At 37.7% G+C, this 24,294-nt stretch overlaps 2 protein-coding genes across 5 annotated transcripts in view; one reads left to right on the top strand and one right to left on the bottom strand.

Annotated features, from left to right (window-relative positions):
• Window positions 1-20,445, top strand: LOC139937361 (metal transporter nramp1 homolog). The gene is made up of 17 exons (XM_071932471.1): window positions 1-83; window positions 3,070-3,284; window positions 4,236-4,358; window positions 5,955-6,033; window positions 6,777-6,924; window positions 8,054-8,124; window positions 8,841-8,908; window positions 9,347-9,502; window positions 11,087-11,156; window positions 12,700-12,797; window positions 13,819-13,908; window positions 14,515-14,544; window positions 14,779-14,999; window positions 17,035-17,104; window positions 17,765-17,845; window positions 18,245-18,277; window positions 19,291-20,445. The coding sequence occupies exons 2-17, from the start codon at window positions 3,093-3,095 to the stop codon at window positions 19,429-19,431; spliced, it is 1,671 nt and encodes a 556-aa protein (XP_071788572.1). The 5' UTR covers window positions 1-83; window positions 3,070-3,092; the 3' UTR covers window positions 19,432-20,445.
• The window catches only part of LOC139937360 (dynein axonemal heavy chain 6-like), a 69,665-nt gene continuing 65,274 nt past the window's right edge, over window positions 19,904-24,294 (bottom strand). For 3 of the 4 annotated variants that reach the window (XM_071932467.1, XM_071932469.1, XM_071932470.1), the window contains one exon: window positions 19,904-23,482. In XM_071932467.1, coding sequence (XP_071788568.1) covers window positions 23,379-23,482 — 104 coding nt within the window. In that variant the 3' untranslated portion in view covers window positions 19,904-23,378. The remainder of the gene's footprint in view (window positions 23,483-24,294) is intronic. The other variant, XM_071932468.1, reaches the window with a different exon arrangement.

Below are 24,294 nucleotides of genomic sequence, written 5' to 3'. Positions count from 1 at the left end.
AAAACATGCAACACAACAGCGCTGACTAATCGTGATCGGACAGCACAGTCCTACAGACACGGTGCAGCAGAGTGTGAGAAAAGGTTCGTAAAATTCTGTTTTTTAAATGTGGCTTGGACTGGTGTAAAGGTGGTGGGGGATAACTTTCCGTATGGCGCCACCACTTTTTCACTCATTTTTACAAAAAAGGATATCTCATTGAGGTAAATTAGATACTAAATTATTTCATATCGAATGAAAAAGTGGTGGCGCCATACGGAAACTTTTCCTACACTGTGACTGTCTGGTGGGTCTATACAGACACATTTACTCTACTCCTGACTATGCGGTTTCGTTCTGCTATCGTCTCCCGTCCTCATGATGATGAGTCATAAAACGTATCATATTCATAGTCATACATCTCTCTCCGTCGCAATGAATAATAACGATACATTACTGGTTCAATTAATTTTGGAATCGTAAATCTCTTTAGTCTTTGTTTTCATTTTTTTTTTTCGCCAAAATTAGGCTCTACATGTATGATCATAGAGCTACAACACACTCTTTGTGGTTCCTTGATGCATATTTTCCATGTTTTGTACACAACGCACGGATTGGGTACTTTCTTTGCAGATAATTATCCACGTTTGCCCTGGGAAAAAAATACGCGCACGGTCGGGGACAATCCGCATTTGGTAGTGTAGTTGGTAAAACGGAGTAGTTGGGGACTGAATTACAGTAAGAATTTATCATAAAAAAAATAAATTGAGATTGCGGAACTCGTGGCCTTTTTGTTCCCCTAGGGCCAATGAGAGTTTAAAGGACACATAGAGCCCAATTGTTGTGAGAAAAAAAAAGAGATTTGCGATTCCAAAATTTGTTGAACCAGTATCTTAATTGCCGTGAGAGACGTCTATGAGATTAAGGGAGACGGGCATAGTTCTAGGAGTATCCATTTACCCAAACCTAGTAGTAGGGCCTAAATATAGGTGTCAAGTTATAACATTTTTGTGTCCGTATCCGCCAGCCCGATATTAAAAAAAAAGGTTTTATTTATAAATTGCTGACGCCATGGCTAGCCCGGCATGCTTGCATCATCAATGTCAGTGACACATTTGAGTAGTTCATGTCCATATACATTAGTCATAGATCAATGTTCATGGTTGTGTGTATTTCGACTGTGGACTGGGTTTACTATCATGACCAGATGACTATCGACTATATTAAATAGGGCCTATGTTATTAATTAAGTCTGTCTAGATTAATGTTTGGTAAATCATCTAAACCGCCAACCGCGTTTACCACCTCCATTGAAATGATAGCTCTGCTCGGTAACATGACATTTTCTAAGGTGCCTGTGTATATAGTGTAACTGTTGTTAATTGTTAGTGGATAAATATTGAAAACAATTTTATATCCTGCCAGTGGCCCTGCCACAACTTGTTCATTCGTTGTGAAATAAAATGGTACAGCCATGGGAAGCCTTAGTAGCCTGTCATAGGCCTAGTATTACTATACTAAAGTGTAACTTAACCTTTTGGTAAAAAATGTGTGAACAAACAATGGCAAGACATACATGTAATGAAAAGCTGTCCAATAGGCCTACTTGCACTTCCAGTTAAGAGTTAATGGTTTAAAGGAACACGTTGCTTTGGATCGGTCGAGTTGGTCTTTGAAAAGCGTTTGTTATAATATGCATATGGATAGAAAGATGTTGTAAAAGTAGAATAGAATAATCCACACAAACCTGCCTCGAAATTGCACGGTTTTCCTTTTACCTCGTCGGCTAACACGGTCGGCCATTTATGGGAGTCAAATTTTTGACTCCCATAAATGGTCGAGTAGTTGTAGTGCTGTAGTTTTTGAGAAAAGAGTAATTTTTGTCTCAGTTTTAGCATGTTAAAATGTACTAACCAGTTATGCTATGGCTTTGGTATATCATAACTGGTTACTGGGATTTTACATGCTAAAATTGTTATTCCTGAGAGTGAGACGAAAATTATTTTGTGACTTGTTTTACTCATTTCTCAAAAACTACACAACCTCAGCTAGATATTTGAGGGGAAGCTTTCCACTACATGTATCATCATCTTCAAACCGTTCAAATAGGTTTAATGTAAATCTGTGGACATTTTGAAAAAGTACCCGGAACTCGACAATCTTTGGAGCGCTTTATTTTGCGATTGGGAAAAGGTTTTTCCTGAAAGATTTCGCCTTTTTTTTTCAAGCACCTTTTTTTCATGTTTTAGCTGGACATACATAGCACCATGATGTAACTTGACACATGCCCACTGTGTGCTCTGTGTGTTAGCCTAGATACACGTATGATAGGGCGACCGCCGTTGTACACTCGCAACAATTTTAGACATGCAGGTACGGCCACATTGTCAACAACTAATATCAAAACTAAAAAAAGTGCCCAGTAATACTAGGTCTAGTGCAAGCCCAAGATTTGTTGACCATTATTTATCATAGGCCTACTGACTACTCTGTAAATTGTAGGCGACTTTATTGTGAGGGACAGGGGCGACTTTTAAAAAAGATTGTCATTAAAGTTGAATAGTTTTATTTAAAAAACATACTCTGGTTTGAATGGGTCCATTTATTCGTACCATCGCGACCCCTATATCATGCCCCAAATCTGCATTGCATTGGCAAAAACCAATCTGTGACCATACCTTTAAAGGCACGTATTATTAGGGACAAAAAACAATTGTTAGCATAAAAACTTACTTGGCAACAAGCAATGGAGAGGCTGTTGATAGTGAAAAAAGACTACAAAATATTGTGCGAAACGGCTAATGATGAAATAAAAACACACCCTTGTCACACGAAGTTGTGTGCATTTCAATGGTTGATTTCGAGACCTCAAGTTCTAAACCTGAGGTCTCAAAATCAAGTTCTTGGAAAATTACTTCTTTCTCGAAAACTATGGCACTTCAGAGGGAGCCGTTTCTCACAGTGTTTTATACCATCAACCTCTCCCCATTACTCATCACCAAGAAAGGTTTTATGCTAATAAACATTTTGAGTAATTACCACTAGTGTCCACTGCCTTTAACTCCTACTCGCAATTATGTTTTTGAACAGATTAGAGAGAGATAGCTGCAGCGATGGCCGTTACAATCGACGAAGAAGAAGCAGAGCCCCTCATCAAGGAGGCAAGCGACGGTAGCCGCTACTCCCACTCAACAAATCACACTCATGGAAATAGTCTGAGTGCATCACATGCCTCAAACTGTCAGAGCCCCATCAATGATGACGAAGGCGATGCTAAGAAGATAGACATTCCAGAGACATATGGGGTGAGAAATTCATTCTTAAATTAGAGTGAATTATCATAATTAGTGGCTTCTTAAATAGCACTCAAATCCGTCACTCAGTGACGCTCAAGGCACTTTAAAGTACAGTATTTTCCTGCAAGATGTGTTGAACTACGGTTCAAATATTAGACCTCCTTTTACGTATCACCATGTTATGGTTTGCAAGGTGTTGTGGCACAACATGCTGCCAATCATACCAGGAACACTGGGGCGAACTCCTTCTCTTTTCGATAAGTGCACCGGGTTGTTTTACGTGTGTTACACAACACACAGGACCAACGGCTTTATGTCCCATTTGAAGAATGAAGGAGGACACAGGTGTCATGACTGGGACTCGAACACACACTCTGCTGATCAGAAACACCAGAGTTTGAATTCGGTGCTCTTAACTTGGCCATGACACCCCATAGGGTTCAATGAAAAAAAAGTGACTAGAGTATTGACTCTTTCAACCACAAATTATTGAAAACTTACCCTGTCAGTTTCCCTTGTGGTTTGTTATTTGATAGTCAAATCAGACTAAAGGCCGAGTCACACTGCAGAAACGAAGATGATATTTATCATGACGCAAAGAGAGCGCATTATATTGGTTGAATGAGCGTCTGCGCTCCTTGCGCCGTGGTAGTTATCGTTTTCGTTAATGCTGCATTGTGACTCGGCCATAAATGGAATTTCGATTTTTCAGCTTTGCTTTTGCTCCTTGAACTTTTTGCCAGGGGCCAATTTCATGAACTGCTTAAAGCACTAAAGTACGTAAGCACAACACATTCATGCTTACCAGAATATAAGGTCACCAGCCAAAAGGTTTCGGTTCATTCCCTGTATGTGACTGGTATCCTGCTGATCTTTGCTTAGCAGAAAATTGTTTTTATAAGCGATGTTTTCTGCTTTGAAGCTTGCAATATATTTTTCTGATTTGGTTTATTTGTACAGACCCGGTTCAGCTTTCGTAAGTTGTGGGCTTTCACGGGTCCAGGGTTCCTGATGAGTATAGCTTACCTGGATCCAGGCAACATAGAATCTGATCTCCAGACGGGCGCCATAGCCAAGTATAAGGTACGTATGTTGACTTGAATATTAAAGGGTCTGTGTAGTCATAATCAAAACAGGCCTGTAGCTGTACACGGAATGAGGCCTTACAGACCTGATACTTTACAGAGGCAACATACTGTAGTCGAAGTGTCTCCATGCCCCTGCTCATTGCCTTGGTGCCCTTGAAATGCTCATAGTAGAAATTTACAGTATATATTCATATAGGGTGCCCTTTACCTTGGAGGAAATGTCTTGGGGCACTTGCCCTTCCAAAAACAAAGCATACAGGCATGCAGCCTACATGTACATGTATGAACTTTCACCCAGTTCCTGTATGCACATGTGTGCTTTCCATAGATTGACATGATTGAGGAAATGTCTCGTGGGCCCTTGCCCTACCCAGCCTATAAACTTTCACCCACTTCCTGCGTGTGCATGTGTCCTTTCCATAGATTTGATATGGAGGGAGGAAAGGCGCAGTTATTCGGTGAGAGTTCTTTTACAGCCCGCTTTTATTATGACGACACAGGCCCTTATAAAGTTAGCAAATTTACTGGAACCAGCTTCATGGCTCTGCCTACCCCGGAGTGCCGTGCTAAATGTTAAGCTACCATAACTGTCAAGTTCTTTGATGAGTGCTGAGTAGTAGCTATGATATGTTGCCCTGCTTTCTAGGCAGCATGGACTACTCGGCAAAAAAATTACCACCGTGAACCTCCTGGCTAACGCCTGCGTGAACAAATGTCCATTTTATAACTTGAAATTGGTCTTCCAATTGTTCAGCACCAAAAAAAATCAATGAAACAAAAACTTGTTCTTCCATCAATTGTAGTCGGCCATTATGCAGCTATTTATCTCTGCATTAGTTTTGTCCCATGCCTTAAGACATAGACCCCAACACAACAGAAACAATGTAGTTGACTTTCAGACCCATTTTGGGTTGTTAAATCGAGTACATTGTTACAACATTACTATTGGTCTCACAATGAAATATTAAAATTTCAGTTTTATCTTTGGTGTATTATTGCAAACATCAAGACAATACATGTAGTATCACACTAATTGCATAGTTTGTCTTGTTTGGATTTGTTCAATTGTCTATACGAAGTCCACTGTCTGTCATCAATAGACCTTTAGTCGGTCTGCAATAATTTCTATCACCGATGTTATTCTTATAACAATTATAGTGTGTATAGACTGTTCAAAGTGCACGAGTGCTGCATGCTGTACAAAGGCAGCACAATGTTTTTTTACAGGAGGGCATGGACAAATCGTCGCCTTTATAACTTTTGTTATGAATTAATCATTTATACACTTTCCGGACAGGACAGTATGAACAAATTATATACAGTACATACATGTACTTACTAAATAATTTGAAACTAATCAGAAATTGAATTCTAAAAAAGCTTGTAGATTCGCAACTAATCTACAATTTAGTGTATATTCGTAACAAATCTACAGTTAAGGGTATATTCATAAAAATAATCTACAAATTTCATCAATAGAGTGACATCACAGAAATAGTTAAATGATGATTAATATACGAAACGTAGGCCATTCTTGCAATCGTTCCCTTTTTGAAATGAGTGTCCATTATGTTTGTTTGTTTGATGACAGCTTCTTTGGGTGTTGATGTGGTCCACAGTACTTGGCCTTGTGCTCCAGCTGTTGGCAGCTAGACTCGGAAATGCTACTGGTAAGTTTTTGGTCAACAGATGAAGCTGATGCATTGTAGGTAGCTTTGTCAATGAGAGACTTGGGATCCCTAGAAGGAATCAGACTTATCAGTGAAATTTCCATCGTTATAGTTCTGAACATGCGCACATTACTGATAACAATAGATTTACCTCGTGAGTCTGTTGCCACCTAGTGTCAGCAAAAGTCTCCCATTCCTAACTTGAGAAGTCGGAACTTGGAATGTGTAGGATTCAAATAATGAGACCAATTTTATAAAGCTGGTATACAGAACGCATTATTGAATAAACATTTTTTTGCAAGTAATAAACTCTAAGGAAAACTTATTTTGGGTTTGACTAAGAAAATTTGAACTGAGTTGGATTTTAGCCTGTGATCTCTGTTAATTTATCACTCAAATATCAAAAGACTTCAGGCTTGAGAAAGCCTTTCTCAGACATCTGAAAACACACAAATGCGGCAACAAGGTTATTTTTTCTTTAATTATTCTCTTGCAACTTTGATGACCATTGAGTCAAAATTTGGTATTTGTGCTTATGTTGGGATACACCAAGTGAACATACTGGTCTTTGACAATTACCAAAGGTGTTCAGTGCCTTTAAGCATTTCCTTATAATATAAGAAACTGAGAAAATAGAATTAGCTGTTGCAAACAACTTACAGAGTCTTTCTCAAAGTCTAAATGAGAAAATCTTTAAGTTTGTCTTTTCAATCAAGAAGCTTTTCCTCTCTTTTCCTTCTCAGGTTTCCATATGGCCGAGCTGTGCCACCGGGAGTACCCAAAGTGTCCCCGTATTCTACTCTGGCTGATGATGGAGATCGCAATCATTGGGTCGGACATTCAGGAGGTTATTGGATCAGCAATTGCTATCAATCTACTCTCTAATCACGTGTAAGACAGCTTCCCAATTGTCTTTATTTTAAAAACCTGTAGTCAGAATGTAGGTACGAAACCCTTGCCTGGTCAGTTGCGAGATTTGTGTCTTTGAGCAAGACACTTTTTCAGTTTTGCTTCTCTCCACCCAGGAGTACAAATGGGTATCAGCAAGAGCTGGGGATTAATTGCTAAGAATAATAATAACAATAATAAGACTTGCTACCAATCTACTCTTTGTAAGACGGCTGTCTGATTTTCTCTTTTTCAAAAGGCTATATGGTTATGCGGGAAAATGTCATTGTATATGTAGTTTACTACCGATGACCTGGCTAAGGCTACGGACACTGCCCTTCAGTGTGCCAACAACTGGAGGAAATAGCGTTTGAGCAGTATGGATACTGAAAGAAGAAGACAGTAAATTGTACACATACTCAAAGTTTGGGAGCCTTTTCAGCTGGGGTGGTTCGAGAAATTTGGGACTCGGTTCCAGTTCTGAAAAAAAACCTTGGTTGTGAGTCATATCCGGTTCCACTAAATTCAATATACAACATAAGCAGAAGAAATGACCCAGTTCTCAATTTAGAACCTGTTAGGACCGGGTAACTCTAGGAACCCCCCAAGCTTAGACTAGAGCCTTTGAAGTACATGATTTGGGTGACTTGACCTTGAGCAGGGCACTTTTTCATAATTGCTTCTCCCCACCAAGGAGTACACATGGGTTTGGCAAAAGCTGGGGTGATTGACTGTCATCCTGTCCAGGGGCATGGAAATATTTTCAGTTGTTTAATGCCAAATGAAACCCGTTAAAACACCAGCCTGATAAGCCGTAACAGCTAGGCACAGTAGTCACTTTTTTAGGTCATCCTGAAACATTAAAGCACTGTACATGTATGTGAAAATTTGAAGTTGCCTGCAAAATGTTTGTACATACAGACAGTCTGTTACTAGGGGTGTGTTTCACGGTCATAACCTTTAACTGTTTCGGTTGAACTTGCCATTGGTTGATCACTCGCTATTGATCAAAACTGTTATTGGCTGCGACGGCAAAACCGCACCTTAGAACAGTTTCATTATGCATAATGACTTGCACATTCTGTTTATAGTCAGATTGATCTGAACTGTTTCTTTGTTTGTTTTGGGGCAGCATTCCTATTTGGGCTGGATGTCTCATCACTGGTGTAGATACATTCACCTTCCTCCTGCTGGAGAATGCTGGTAAGTACATGTAATGGTGGCAAAAAAATTCAAACTAACGCTGTGTCCAAACTAAGGGCTTTGGCAGCGGCTATGGCTAAAATGCAGAACAAGGGTAATTCTTCAACATGTTCAGTGTTGCCATTTCAACCAATGACCATAGCTGTAGCCAAAGTCACCTGATTCATACATGTATATTTATGGCCTAACTTGGGGAACTTTGAAATATTAGTCCAGGACAACAAGCGGTTGATTATCATACAGGACAAGGTTTTTTTTTACCAGCCGTTAATTCAATTGTTTTAAATTGGGTGTTGTAGAAAACATGGGAGAAGTTTACAGTGGCCTGGGTTGCATTTCAGGCCTGATATTTCACAGAGGCAACAAAGGACGATTGCCTCCATGTCCCCTGGTCATTGCCTTGGTGCCCTTGAAATACTCCTGTGGAAATTTACAATTCAGGTGGAAATTTACAATTCAGGAGCCCTTTACCAATGAGAACACGCCTTGGTGCCCTTGACCCTTCAAAAAATAAGCATACAGGCCTGCATTTGCTTACAAACTGCAGAAACTTTGATCGCTATCTACGGGTAAAAAATATTACATCATTTATATCGGGGTCATAACAAAAGTACCAACCTACCTGGAAAAAATACTGTCAGGATTTTGATCTCAGTCTTGTGTCAGAATTTGTTTCTTCTCAGTCTTATGAATTTATCACGCTTTTATTCTTGCAGGTTTAAGAAAATTAGAAGCTTTCTTTGGGGCTCTACTTCTAACAATGGGAGGATCATTTTTATATATGGTAAGAGAACTTGATTTAAGGATACAAACATCATTGGTTAGTTTTAGTCTAAATACTTCACTGATTATGAAGTTCACAGTAGAACAAATGTTCTCAGAAATATTTCCTTCGGAAATCAAGTCGTTTTCAAGAAAACTGTAGGCCCTATATGAAAAAAAAGAAAGAAAAAAAAACAGAAACAGATGTTCATACTTGTAGTAGAAAAGTGGGTACTGTTTGGCAGAATTTGGGGTTTTATTGTCCTGGTTTAACAGTCTTCCGACTATATTGCAGTTGTTATCTATCATACTTTGGGGAATCAAGAACAAAAGTCGAAGGCCCTGGTATCAAATTTAGAGAGAAAAAAAGAAAAAAAGCTTTTCAACCTACATACATGTATCCTAAATGGTCATAAATAACCATTTAAATGTTCTCTTGCCTTTCCAACCTTCTGCATAGTACATCACAGTCCAACCAGACCCAATTGCGATCCTTGAAGGCATTGCCATCCCATGGTGCTCCAATTGTAGTCTAGAAGCAGGCAAGCAAGCTGTGGGTATCGTAGGAGCTGTCATCATGCCCCATAACATCTACCTTCACTCAGCTCTAGTACTAGTAAGTAGGCCTGGCTGACTTGTATACAAATATTGACTGCTCTGAGTACTACATGTATAGTTAAAACTAAGGCTCCTGAGGTGATCCCCGAAACACTTTCTCAGAGTTTTAACCATTGCTTGAGTAAAAGCAGTCAATATTTGTTTTATAACACCCCAACAGACTATTTTATCACTCGTTCGCGCATTTCGGATACAAAGATGCACAACTGATTGGGTTCGAGTTGAGTAAAAAGGCGTCTGGGTGCCGCGCGTACTATGTAATAGTCTTTATTATAATACCTCTTACAAATTTTCTGCTTTCATTGGTTTAGAGTGCATCACATGATATGTCTTAGTTTTACTAGACGGCGGCCGTGTGATAGTGCATCGTTTGCCGTGTGTTACTCCGACGACTATCACATGGCGTGCAGTACCCAAACTTCTTTTTACCCACCTCGAACCCGTCAGTTGTAAATCTTTGTATCTGAAACGCGCGTACAAACATTTCGTGTATGAAGATGATGAATAGTCTGTTGAGGTGTTATAAAACAAATATTGACTGCTTTAACACGTGCTAGGGTAAAACTATGACTCCCTCGGTGATCCTCGGACCGTTCCATTTTCCCGAGGCGTATAGAATGCTCCGGGGATCACCTCAGGAGTGGTAGTTTTAACCATAGCACTCGAAGCAGTCAATACTTGTATACTATTGCATGGCAAACAACTTTCACACAGCCACCAGGTTTTTAGTAGAACTTAGACACATCATGTGACGTGCTCTAAATCAATGAACAGGCAGAATGCTTGTAAGGGGGTGTTATAATGAAATTTACTGCTCGACTAGTTGCACCTCAAATAGTCTTGACTGTGACACTAGTCGTGACTGTTTTCACTCTGAAGATGCATTATGGAAATGTTTGTCGCAGGCACAACATAGTAAAGTTCAAGCTGAAAGGATTGAAGGATGTCTGATTGTGATTTGTAAGTAAATTTTGTTGTCCTCTGAATAGTCTTGAGCGACACAATTGATTCCCCAAACAGGCAGTCGTGTCTATTTTTGCAGTAGTCGCGACTACTTTTGTTCGTAGTCGTGGTGGCACGATTAATTAAGTAGTCGCGGCTCAACTAAGCAATTAGAAGTCTATCTCTTAGAGCTGTCTATCTCTTAGAGGCATGATTACTTGTTGGAAGGGTTGGGGTACTTTTTGTGTGACACAGAACACAAATGCAACAGTTTTACAATAACCTGAGTATTTACAATAAGGGAACAAAAGGCAGTTTAAGAATGAGTCACTTCACTTTTATTTCTATTTATAAATGCCTTTTTGGTTAAAATGCATAAAAAACTCTTTAGAACTTATCCGACAGCCTTGAGCTCTGTACGTGTGTTGTATTTTTCTGACTGAGACTGTTTTCGGATATGCATTCGTGCTTGTAGTAGTATGCATCTAAACGTATACGAAAATCAATCAGCTATAAACAGCTCTAGATGGTCATTATCAACAGTCTAAACACCCCCAAAGTGAAGAGGTCTCCACCAATAGCGAAACTGTCCGAGGTATTTATAAATAAGTGTTTACTGTGGATTCATTTTGTTTTACAGTCCCGTAAAGTGCTCCATGAGAGAAAGGATAAAGTGAAGGAAGCTAATATGTACTACTCCATTGAATCAGGTCAGTGCACTGAAATGTCAACTTTGGTAAACTAGTAAACCATCCCGTTGTGTTAAAAGCACTGGACACTAGTGCTGGGCAAATAGTGAAATTTTGGTATTCGGATACCGCTTGCCAACTATCCGTAACTAACCGGATATTTGAATAGGTTTTTTTTTCGCTAGAGGGCGCTATTGAAAAAAAAATATATAAAAAATATTAAAAATATTCTTTTTGCCGCTAGAGGGCGCTGTTCGTTTGTGAATGAGATCATATGGGCGGATTGATATAAGTTTTAGACAGTGTCACTCGGTTCATTCATAAAAATGACTGGATCTAATTTAAAGATGGCGATTTGCTTTTTGTTTTCATCGTGATTGACTCTACGTGAAGGAAAACTTTTGTAATCTTTGAACAACTCTTCATGGAGATGCGCATAGTTAAATACTTAATTTATGCTGTTTTATGCTGTCTTAATAGAAGTTTCATGAGGATTCAGACAAAACATTCCTATCAGTTGTCGCCGGAGGTCCGCGGATATTCGGATAATAAAGAATATCTGGTTACCTGGTTGTAATTACACAACTATCCGGTTTATAAATAGGTATTCGCGCCCATTGCGGATATCCGGTTAAGAACAAAAAAGGCATTCGCGGTTACGGATAGGAAAACCTATTCGCTATTAACCGGATATTCTAAAAATTATGCCCAGGCCTACTGGACACGTTTGGCACACGTAAGTGTCAAAGACCAGTATTATCACTTGGTGTATTCTAACAAAATATAAAACAACAAGCCCGTGACAATTTGGGCTCAAGTGGTCTTTGAGGTTGCTAGAGATGACAGAAAAAACACCCTTGTTGCACAAATTTGTTTGCTTTCAGATGCCTTAATAAAAGGTTATTAGGTCTGAAGTTTTTTGATATTTGAGTGAGAAGTTACGTTTTTTTTTTAAACTATGTTACTTCAGAAGGAGACGTTTTCAAAATGCTTTAAACGATCAACAGTTATCCATTGCTCGTTACCAAGTAAGTTTGCTAATAATTATTTTGAATAATTGCCAATAGTGTCTTGATTTGGGGTTTCGGTAAATCATTGTTTGTTTAATATCACACCTTGAGGTTGTACTTGAGTCAGGTTGATATATGGTACATTTTTTTTAAAATTTAATTTGTGTTATTACGATTATTATTCAACGTTTTGATGGCTGTTGTATTGTGGTGCCCTAAATGGTGGATAATTGTGCAAGGTACCGTCATGAAAGTTACAAGCTTGTGGCGTCAGGAACTGGAACTACTTTGTGATTGTTTGGATCTGTGCCCATACTTTGCCATTACATCATTATTGTGGTTATTGGATAGCTTTTTTCCAGAACGATAAGTTAATAAATTGAATCCCCCAAAGTGAAGTTAGCCAAAAAAATGCCATCATTTGGTCATACATTCTGAAACGCTGATCCTAGTTTTGAAGTTTTTATCTTGCCCCCCCCGAGTTTTGACTCTTGTCCTTGGAAATGCTAATTTCATAAAAAGTAAATATTTGTGATTTTGTTATTTTTCGACAGCCATTGCATTGTTTATGTCTTTCCTCATCAACCTGTTTGTGGTGGCTGTGTTTGCCGAAGCTTTTTACCAAAAAAAAGATCCCAGCCTTCAGAATGCTGTAAGTATCCTCTCCTATTCGCTATAATAAAACCAGTTAGTGCAGGAGTAACCCCTGGAATTACGCAATGTGGCAAGGTTCCACTATCAATGTTTTTTATTTTACCCGTACACTGATGTACATCTATGATAGCACTGTCTCAGTACTTTCCCGAGTCCTGTGAAAAAAATATATCACAGGCATATTATTCGGGTGGGATTCAAACCCATGACCCTTGCAATTCTAGAGCAGTGTCTTACCAACTAGACTAACGAGATGACCTGGTAGCTAGAGGCAGTATGAATCCTATTTTTTGGCAGCAGGTTCCACTACTTACTGGCTCCCCGCAGTAAGACAAAACATTTGATTAGGGGTATTGGAAACTTAAGAAAGTAGCACAGGCTGTCAACAAGACGTCGAAGCCCCCTCCAAAAACAGATTGATCAGGGAGTTACACATGTACATGTAGATGTGAGTAGGTCAGTATGTCTGTTCAATTTTGTGCATGAATTTTATGAATTAAATTATTCTTCAGCCCCTTAACATGGACTCGAACCCACATTCTTCTAAACAAAAACACCTGAGCTTGATTTAAGTGCTCTTAAATTCACTCGGCCACGACACCCACTGTAATAGTCCTTTCACATTGCAGAACCAATTGGCAGGAAGTAAACTGTAGGAACTACATGTACATAGGTCATTACCCCACTGCCACCCAATAATGCATATAATCTAATGAATCAACTCGGGGGGGGGGGAGGAAAAACCCAGTGTAAGCCTGCATGTCCGTTCAGGTGTTCAAACACTTTTGGGTGTCATGGCTGAGCGGATACAAATTTGTCATTATTCTAATAGTACAAGTTAAAATTTGTTGTTTTGGGTGGTTCCACATGGTTAAAATAAAGTTCCAACCATGGCAAAAAACTGCTAGTTGGACAGATGTTAAGTGATACTATCTGTTGTACTGTATATGTATATCCTATCTCACATTATCAAGTTATTACCTTAAAAAATATTCATTTTTTCATTTTTTATTCTTCAGGGTGAGTGGATAAGAGAAAGGTATGGTGAAGTGCTTAAAGTTTTTTGGGGTATCGGCTTGCTAGCTGCAGGCCAAAGTTCAACCATGACGGTAAGCCCTGAACTTGTCACTTAAAGCATAGAGGCTTAAATGAACATTACAGAATTAATTTTTGCTAACTTCACAGTTTAGGCTGTGTTTAAAGCACTTAATGTAATCCACAATGTACCTAAATTGACAGTCCTGTAAAAGTTTAAGATCAATTGGCCATCTGGGTCACAAGAAAATAGTGAAAGCCGATAACTCATTTTGCATGACATCGATTTTAATTTTGTTTTAATAAAACGCTCAATAAGAAATAAACTCCAAACGGGGAAATATTTTCATTTATTTCTCATCAAATATGCCATTTCAAACAGAAATATTTTAAGGGACACTCTCTACTATCATCACTATTAGACCATGTTAGTTTGAAATATGTGATCTTCACAATTTTTTTCTTACCAATTTTGTGATTTTCCTTTAATATATACCAATAGGGACACAATCTTGAAACCGGAATGGGCGTAATGCTTGATATTTCTTCAAGCTCATGCCAGAAAAAAAAAAACATTAGTACCAAAGTAACTATTTGTCTGAGTTTAACAAAGGGCTTTATTATGCATGTGTGGTACAAGTTTTAATAAGTGTTTTTTATTGCTCTGTTTCTCTATCTAGGGAACCTATGCTGGGCAGTTTGTTATGGAGGTAAGTTTGAGCTGTTACAGTATTTAACAGTTGTTTTAATAATTTTCGGATGAACAAAGAAGAACTGACTCGAACAGGACTCTATACTCCCCAGTGAGCTAAAAAAAATTAAGGAATGTTATTGGCCTAATGTTCAGGGCGCGTTGATACATTGGTCTGAAATGTGCTATATAAGAACTAGTTATTATTGCAATACAATTACTACTATTGAATGTTAACGTGTTCTTCCTCCAGGGGTTTCTAAAGATTCGATGGCCGAAATGGCGTCGGGTTCTTATAACCCGGTCCATCGCCATCGTGCCAACCCTTTTGGTCGTGTTACTGGCAAGCAGTAAGCTGGACACGCTGGATACTTTTCTGAATGTTCTACAGAGTATCCAACTGCCATTTGCACTTCTACCGGTGCTGCAATTTACTAGCAGCCAACGAATCATGGGAGATTTTAAGAACGGAAGGTAAGACTAAAGGCACTGGACACTATTGGCAATGGCCCTCCCTGAAGTAACATACATGTACATGTAGTTTGCGAGAAATAAGTAATTTTCCATTTCAACATTTGAATATGATTTTGAGACCTCAGAATTAGATTTTGAGGTCCTGAAATCAAGCATCTGAAAGCACACAACTTTGTGTGACAAGAGTGTTTTCTTCCATTATTCTTGCAACCTTAATGACCAATTGAGTTCAAATTTTCACAGGTTTGTTTTTTTAGTGCATACATGTATGTTGAGATACACCAAGTGAGAAGAATGGTCTTTGACAATTACCAATAGTGTCCACCATCTTAAATAAGAGAAATGTGGCAATGTTTCTGGCTGTTGTTAATTATTTTTTATTTTTTTTTATTTTATTTTTCCACTGGAATCAGTATGGAATGAAAGAAATTTTTTTTAAATGAAGGCATCGCCATGAAGTGAATTTGTAAAAGTGTTGAAGGTTACCCATCTCCTCGCAATTACATGTAATTCCACTTGGGAGACGTTAATCCATAAAGGGTTAAACGTGGAGGGCAATTTAACAGAAATTAAATTTGCATCAGGGATATTGCGTATTAATTGGTTTTACCCAAACATCGATGTGTGTAAGTCACTGTATACTCAGTACTTTTCCTGAATCACGTGAAGAAAAAAAACCCACAAGCATATTACTTGGTTGGGATTTGGACCCACAGTCTTTGCCATATAAGAGCCACTAGCTACCAGGCAATCTTGATGGGCTAGTTGTAGGACATCTACCTGACATGTAGATTGGCAAAGGGAATGAGTGCAAATCTCTCTTGAGAAATACATTGAGGTTAAACACAGTGGACACTTGGTAATTACCCAATATAACTATTAGCATAAAACCTTTCTTGGTGATGAGTAATGGGGAGAGGTTGATGGTATAAAGCAATGTGAGAAACGGCTCCCTCTGAAGTGCCATAGTTTTTGAAAAAGAAGTAATTTTCCACAAATTTGATTTCGAGACCTCAGATTTAGAACTTGAGGTCTCGAAATCAACCATCTAAACGCACACATCTTCGTGTGACAAGGGTGTTTTTTCCTTTCATTATTATCTCGCAAGTTCGATGACCGATTGAGCTCAGATTTTCACAGGTTAGTTATTTTATGCATATGTTGAGATACAGTAGCCCTGGCGGCCTTGCACTTTAGTTTTGTACTACAGTGACGTCCTGGACATCAGGGTACATTCCTGGGGCGGAAAATTTTCAAAGCTTCATAACTCAAATCTTACCTGCAAGAAAGCACCAATTTCAACAGATTCACATTCCATGGCAGCATATGTTTTTCTGCGGTGGGTTTTGATCGTCATATATTCTTCACAAATCCGTTATTTCTAGAAATAATGGAGCTCCCAACGTTAAGGAATTCCCATTTTTGTTCGTACTCTCACAGTCTGCCGTGTGTACGCAAGACGCACGACGAGCAAATTTTGAATTGTGTTGTTAACGCTGTGCAGTCCAGATGCGGTGACCAAGAATTCATGCGTCTAAGCTTGCATCGTGCGACTTGCACGCGAATGTTTACGCGTACGCACGACAACAGACAATACTGTGAGAAAACGATCGAAACGGGAATTTTTTAACGTTGGAAGCTGCATTATTTCACGAAAGTGACGGATTTGTGAGGAAAATATGAGGACCAAAACCCACCGCAGAAAAATGTATGCCGCCATGGAATGTGAATCTGTTGATATTAGTGGCTTGTTGCAGGTAAGATTTAAGTTATGAAGCTGTGAAATTTTTCCGCCCCAGAAACGGGCCTCAATAGTTAGGACTCTGTTCCTGTGTACAGAGAAAGAGTCCTATAAAGGGCTAGAGATACACCAACTGTGAAGGCTAGTCTTTGACAATTACCAATAGTGTCCACTGCCTGTAAGCTGCAAATGTTTTTTTTTTTCCAGAATTAGTATTCTCTCCTCAAAGTCCTTTATCTGTTACAGTCACTAAACCCTTGATAATTGTTGATTTCTTTATCCTTTTGCTTTCAGAATCACAAAGTTTATCGTGTGGAGTCTCGGCTTAGTGGTGATGAGCATCAATTTCTACCTTGTTTTCGCTGTGAGTTCCTTAGAACCATCTGTTCCAACTAAACAAGTTAAAATGTTGCTTCAAACGAGTAACGAGGGGGTGATTTGTTGGTAGATTATGTTGTTTTGTGAACTTGTCTTGCTTCATCATCTTTTGATGATAACTAGAGCAAGCTTGTAGTCAAAAGGTTGAGACCTATTAAGAACTCACTATGCGGAGGTGACGTTCATAATGAGAAATTCCCTCCATCTACTAAGCGAAGGAAGTAGTCCCGGCTCACTGTGGAAGTGACGTTAATAAAGAGAAATTCCCTCCATCTACTAAGCGAAGGAAGTAGTCCCGTCTGATTTCCAACCTCGAGGTAGACGTAGTAGTGAAAAAGCAGGACAGTTCTTTTCAAAACTGAGAAGTCTTCCAAAAATATCTACTATGCGTCAGCACAGAATTCCGAACAAATCTACTCCACAGTAGTAAAATATCAAAGTATTTGTTTAAACTAACTAAGGTTTGCCGCAACACTGTATTAAAAAGTCTCACTTATGAGTTTTGGCGTTTAAAAAAAACCTGATGTATCAACTCGACATTTTCATTGGTACACTGTCATTGTCTTCAGCAGAAAAAGTTTATGCTAATATTTTGTTGTTTTATTTTCCTCATATATATATATTTGTTTTTTTTCTACTCTCTTAGGAGATTAAACAGAAGCCAGCCTGGGTTTATGTTATCGTCAGTGTAGTTGGAGCCATGTACTCCATATTTGTTGCTTACTTGGTAAGTTTTGTACCATCTTAAACAACAAAGCCAAGAACAAATATAATAAGAGGTTTAACAGACAAGACTCAAAATTGGAAAGACAACAAAATACTAATTCAACACAAACTTTAACCCCATTTTGATTTCATTTATCAGGAATGAGGTTGACAACATGAAATAAATAAGATGTATTTTGACATTTCAATTTACTGAACAAAACATCATTCAAAATTTCACCCCTGTCATGCCTGTCATGTTTTGTCTTTTGTTCTCTATCAATTATAGTTCTGAAATAAACAACTTATTTGATTTGGTTGCATCACATACAGTGCTTAAATAATACAACTCCGGAGTAAATTACAGTTTGGGGTCATAAAGTTTGAGATTGAAATGAGTCATTTTATCTACTTTCTCCAGGCTAGTGGGCTGAAAAACATCTCCAGATTAGAGGTAAGCACTGTCGAGTGATTTTGAAACAAACTAGGGGCCGATTTAAGAAAGAGCCAAGATTGATTTTAATTGTGAACTAATCTTAACTGCTAGGCAAAGTGTGATGTCACAATATAAATAACTGTATATGGTCATTAATTACTCAAAATAATTGTTAGCATAAAGCCTTACTGAGTAACAAGTAATAGCGAGAGGTTGATAGTCTAAAACGTTTTGAGAAACGGCTCCTTCTGAAGTAACAAAGTTTTTTGAGAAAGGTAATTTTTCCACCAATTTGACTTCTAGACCTCAGAATTAGATTTTTTTTGTCTCCAAATCAAGCATCCGAAGCACACAACTTTGTGTGATAAGGTTGTTTTTTTCTTCCATTATTACCTCGCAACTTCAACGACTTGTTACTAACAGGTTTGTTATTTTGTGCATTTGTTGAGATACACCAAGTGAGAAGACTGGTCTTTAACAATTACCAATAGTGTACAGTGTCTTTTAGGTGATTCTCATCACATTGTGAAGTTGAGCCCAGGTATTGACCCTGTGAAATGTGCCATCACATCGTTACAAAAGAGCCAGGCACAATTTGTACACAGCTCAATGGAAGAAAACATTGTTTAAATTTTAGGGAGATTGCAGTGTCTGATTTTTATCAACTTTTCAGGCACGTCTCAAAACTTGTCCAGCCATAACTTTTATAACACTCCAATTGATGTGGAAATTATGACAAAGATAGTAGGAGGGATGACTGTATAACTTTGTAGATGCTTTCACCACATGATATCTTATTGCAGGCTGGTGTAGTTACCTATTATTCAACACCATGTGCATAACATTGAAATATCGTCCCAGACTAGACTGCACATGCTTAAATGCTGCATTTGGACCGAACATGGCATCCAGCAACCACGTGACCAAAGAAAACCTGATCCTCTATGTCACAACTTTCTCCACACACAACCTTTCTCAGACAGTTAAAAGTGTCAATCATTGACAGTATATTAATGTTTCCTTCGTTCCAGTACTGGTTCCTGTGCAAGATTGGAAAGTCACCAGAAGTAGATGTTTTTGATTGGATAAATGAGCGGCCCATGTATGTACAGTCACCTTTCTACAGCCAGTCATGTGCGTCTAAAGTAGAAGCTTCCAATGATTCAGGTTAGGTTTATTTGTAACTTCACAAGATGAACAGGATGCGGTTGCAGCCCTGAATGAGTTCTCACTGCTGGATTAGTACGTATGAAGGTGAAGTATGAATGCTATCAGACACAAGGTTGCCTATAGCTTGCCATCTCAAAACTGAGAACAAAATAAAGTTATTTTGAATGCTGTGTAGTTTCCTCCATTTCCCAAAACAAAGTTGGATGTCTGGAGCAATACTAGAATTAGGTCTCAGATATTTACAGAGCCTTTGACGCCAAACTACATGTACTAGGGTAAATTGCTTAATATGTTTCATTCATTTTTATTTTATTTTACGCTCTTCTAGCCATTTACAACCAAAGTTACCATTTGTATTTACCTTTATCAACCCTTTTTTCAACTCTCTTTTTATGCAGTTTACCTGTTTTTTTTTTCATTAGGGTAGGTGTGATGTGAATATGGGTGTGTTGGGGGGGGGGAGGGAGGTGCTGAGGCTGACGCTGAGTACATGTAAACCACCGTTTCATTTTAGTTTGCTTTACTTTGTATTATAGGTTTTCTCGGTCAATTTCTGCAAATGAGCAGCCAGTTTAACTACTAAGCTATTCTATTTCGCGCGAAATCGAATGCTACTGAAAAGGGTCATTCGATTTCGTTTTATGATTTGTCAAATGTAAGGTTGCGTCATTCGATTTAACAAAATAATCATTCAATTTAACAATTCATCAAAGCAGCATTCAAATTCGCAGACGCTTGTAACAACTTGAGAGGCAAAACAGCTTTAATTCGAACGCATGGAAATAAAATTGACTGCTCATTTGCCGAATTTGACTGAGAAAACCTATATTTATACATGTAAGTTAGTTTGATTTAAGTGTAGAATACTGTACCTAATCAGACCTTAGGTAACTTTTTTTCCAAATTGGTAAACCACATATTTTCAATATTATAAGAACTATTTTATACAAGAGTTTATAGACGATGTAACCTATGTTTACATTCAAACAGCCCTCTGTTGAAAAAAAACTGTACACGTCATGTTTCGCCGGGCAAAAATATGCGTAGTCATGGTAAGATTGCGTGTACTTTCTAGCTGGCTGCCAAAACACAAAGGTTTTGCCCGGCGGTCGGTATGCGCGCGAATCATGTTATGGTTTTCGGGTGACGTCAGACCGACGTCAGAGGTCACATCGTCTATATGATTTTAAAGCATTACGCACAAGTATGAACAAGAAGTAGAGAATCATGTTATGGTTTTCGAGTGACGTCATAGGTCACATCGTCTATCAGATTTTAAAGCGTTAAATGATACAAACAAGTATGAACAAGAAGTAGGTTAAAAAGGAATAGCAACAATTGTTTTACATGTATCACCACTTCATGGCAACATACAATGGACTGTTCTAAATTTGGGACTTCTCCTTTTAGGCTTATGATTATGTAGGCTTTGTGCACGTGAATGCTCCAAATACTTATTGGAAATATTAATCCTTTATAAACAGGCAAAATTGTGAAAAAAATCACAAGGTACAGAGTTTTCATCAAATTTTGCAAGTTTTGAAGATGTGATTTTAGGCTCTAAAATTATGCCGTAGGGTCGTCTAATGACGTTTTATATAACTTGACCTATATTTTAAGCTTTAGTTATAGAGAAATATTGACACTTTGAAATTAGGCCAAAAATTGAAAAAAAAACACAAGGGGTAAGTCCAGCATTTTTATCAATTTTTGGCAACATTTTCAGTTGCAATTTTAGGCTCTAAAATGATGCAGTAGACTCTACTGATGCCGTTTTACATAACTTGACCCACATTTGAAGCTCTTTTTAGAGAAATATTGATACTTTGAAACAAGGTCAAAATTTGAAGAAAAAAAACCCCAAGGGGTAAGTCCAGCATTTTTATCAATTTTCGGCCAATTTTTCAATTGCAATTTTAGGCTCTAAAATGATGCAGCAGGCTCTTCTAATGCCATTTTATATAACTTGACCTACACTTTAAGCTTCATTTCGAGAAATTTTGATACTTTGAAATAAGGTGAAAAATTAAAAAACCACAAGGGGTAAGTCCAGACTTTTTATCAATTTTCAAGTTGCAATTTAAGGCTCTAAAATGATGCAGTAGGCTCTACTAATGTCATTTTATATAACTTGACACACATTTTAAGCTTTATTTGGAGAAATACACAAGTATTGATAATTTGAAATTACTTGCAAGTCAAAAATTGAAAAAACCACAAGGGGTAAGTCCAGACTTTTTATCAATTTTCAAGTTGCAATTTAAGGCTCTAAAATGATGCAGTAGGCTCTACTGATGTCATTTTATATAACTTGACCTGAATTTATAGCTTTATTTAGAGAATTGTTGATACTTTGAAATAAGGTAAATTGAAAAAAAAAAAGACAAGGGGTAAGTCCAGCATTTTTATAAATTTTTGGCAAATTTTTAAGTTGCAATTTTAGGCTTTCAAATTATGCAGTAGGCTCTACTAATGCCCTTTTATATTACTTGACCAATGATTCAAGCTATGTTTATGGACATATTGGAACCTGAAAAATAGGCCAAAAGGGGTAAGTCCATCAATTTCATCAAATTGTTGCAAATTTTCAAGTTGTACATTGTAATTTTAGGGTCTAAAAATTAGCAGAACAGACGAAAGATGAACCATTTCTCCTTATTGTTCACAACATCATATGTTTTAATGTACAAGGTTTCACACACCATTAAAAACACAAACCATTAAAATTAATTTAGTACTACAATTTGTGAATACATGTTGGACGGAAAGCGGAAGCCTGGAAAATATGAATGATTTACAGAAGTGGAACCTGCAAGCCGTTGTAGAAGATCACAAGTTAACTCTTTGTAAACAAGTATAAAGTCAACATTCTAAATGTACGTTCAAATAAGCTTCATTACATTCCTAACAAATCTTTTAGAAATTTAACATAATATAAGGTATTTAAAAAAACCCAAGAAAACACTTTTTTACCTGACAGATTGGATGGAATGTAAGGCTTAAATCAGGTTCCAATGCAATAATTAATGTATCATTTTATAAGAAGAAAATATATTTAATTGAGTCTCAAATATTTTGGATATAAATTCATTTAAAGTTGAATATAATTGGACGGAGATGGAATAAAGATCACTTTTATGCTCAAACAAATCATTGCTATTAAAGTTCTCATAACAAGTTAAGACTTAATGATGTATAAAGGCATTAGATTGAAAGAGTCAAAACTGAATTGCCCTAAACGATTTCAATAAATAACTTGCAAATGTTAAAAAGAAAAAACAAAAGCCAAGTACAATTTCCTTAGCATTTTAAGGCACACACGTTTGTTATAATTCCAATCAGGTTTAACATTTGATAACCAAATCATTCAAATAATTTTGTTTCATTAGTATAAAGCTTATTGCTGGAATAATGTGAACTAAAACAGATCTATCAAGTCTTCAGGAAAAACATATGAAAGATAACATTCTCTGTGCATTTGCTTTGACTATTTACAATCCAGTCATATTTTTAAAAAGGCACTGAACCGGTTTTCTGATATTTACATGAATGGATTATTAGAAATATGTACAAACTTTTTTTTCTTCACAAGTCATGCAAGTTTCAGTGAAATTATTGTACAAAAATACTTTAATTGTACTGCTCTGTAGACGGTTCAATATGCAGCCACCATTGTCTTGTTTCCTGTATCTAGTAGACCATCTTTACTTAATGAATCTATAAATGGCCGTCATCATTTCTGTCTTGTGCAAAATTTCACCGCTTATTAAAAAGCAAAAAAAGGAGCCAGACACCGGTTACTAAAGTATGACTTACTAGGCTTTTTTTCTGGGCCCACCTTCGTAAAGCTGCTTTAACAGCGGATTTTGTGCTTTTTGCGCAAGCAAAATGGATTTTGTACAAGCTAAGTGTGACAAAATAGCCGGATGACTATTTACATCAGAAACATTTATTCGTTGAGCTGGCAGAGCAAAGCCGAGGCCTTGGAGATCCAGTAGTCTTGAGGCTTGTCCGATGGAAGATGGACGGACACCACAAAGTTAGTTGAATGTCCTGAAAGGAAGAAAAGAATATTGGATTTGAATACATGTACAATGGACAATGATGGATGTACATTTATTTCTGTAAACATAACACTTGATGTAGTAAACCACAAGGGAAACTGATTTGGGTATATTTTAAATCAATTTGGGGTGATAATGACAAATTGACTGACAAAAAAACAAATGTTGGTAACCATCGAATGTGACCGAGGCCCCAGTTCATGGCGTCGCTTACGATAAGCAAAGGATTGGCGCTTACAATCCACACTTATGTCAAGCGAATTTCACAGGTTTAGTGGGAATCATTGTTTACTTGTACACACACGTATTCCATGTTTCTAGCCCTTCTTGGCTTACACAGCTAGTGCAGAAATTTTGCAATGCTGTGTAAGCAAAGATTGATGATTGTAAGTGCAGAATTCGGCTGTAAGCAGATCCATGAAATTTGGCCCAGTCTTAATATAGGTTTGTATGGAATCATCGACAGGACTAGTCCATTCATCGTTGACTGGCATTTGTTTGATCAGAGCAAGTCAAACTGTTGTTGACAGGGGTCCTGAACTTGCTCAAGACTGTATCTTTAAGGCACTAGACACTAATGGTAATTACTAAAAATAATTGTTAGCATATTTTTGTATAAGCAATGGAAGGCTGTTGAAGTAACATAGTTTTGGAGAAAGAGGTAGTTTCTCACTCAATTAATATTAAAACAATTCCGGCCTAAGCCTTTTTCAGGCATCTGAAAGCCTACAAATTTGTGCAACAAGGATGTTTGTCTTGCAGCTTCGATGACAGATCGAGTCAAAATGTTCACAGGTTTGT

Source organism: Asterias amurensis, chromosome 5, assembly GCF_032118995.1.
Source record: "Asterias amurensis chromosome 5, ASM3211899v1".
NCBI lineage: Eukaryota > Metazoa > Echinodermata > Asteroidea > Forcipulatida > Asteriidae > Asterias > Asterias amurensis.
The sequence above is the reverse complement of the archived record's forward strand: the minus strand, read 5'-3'. Positions and strand labels throughout refer to the sequence as shown.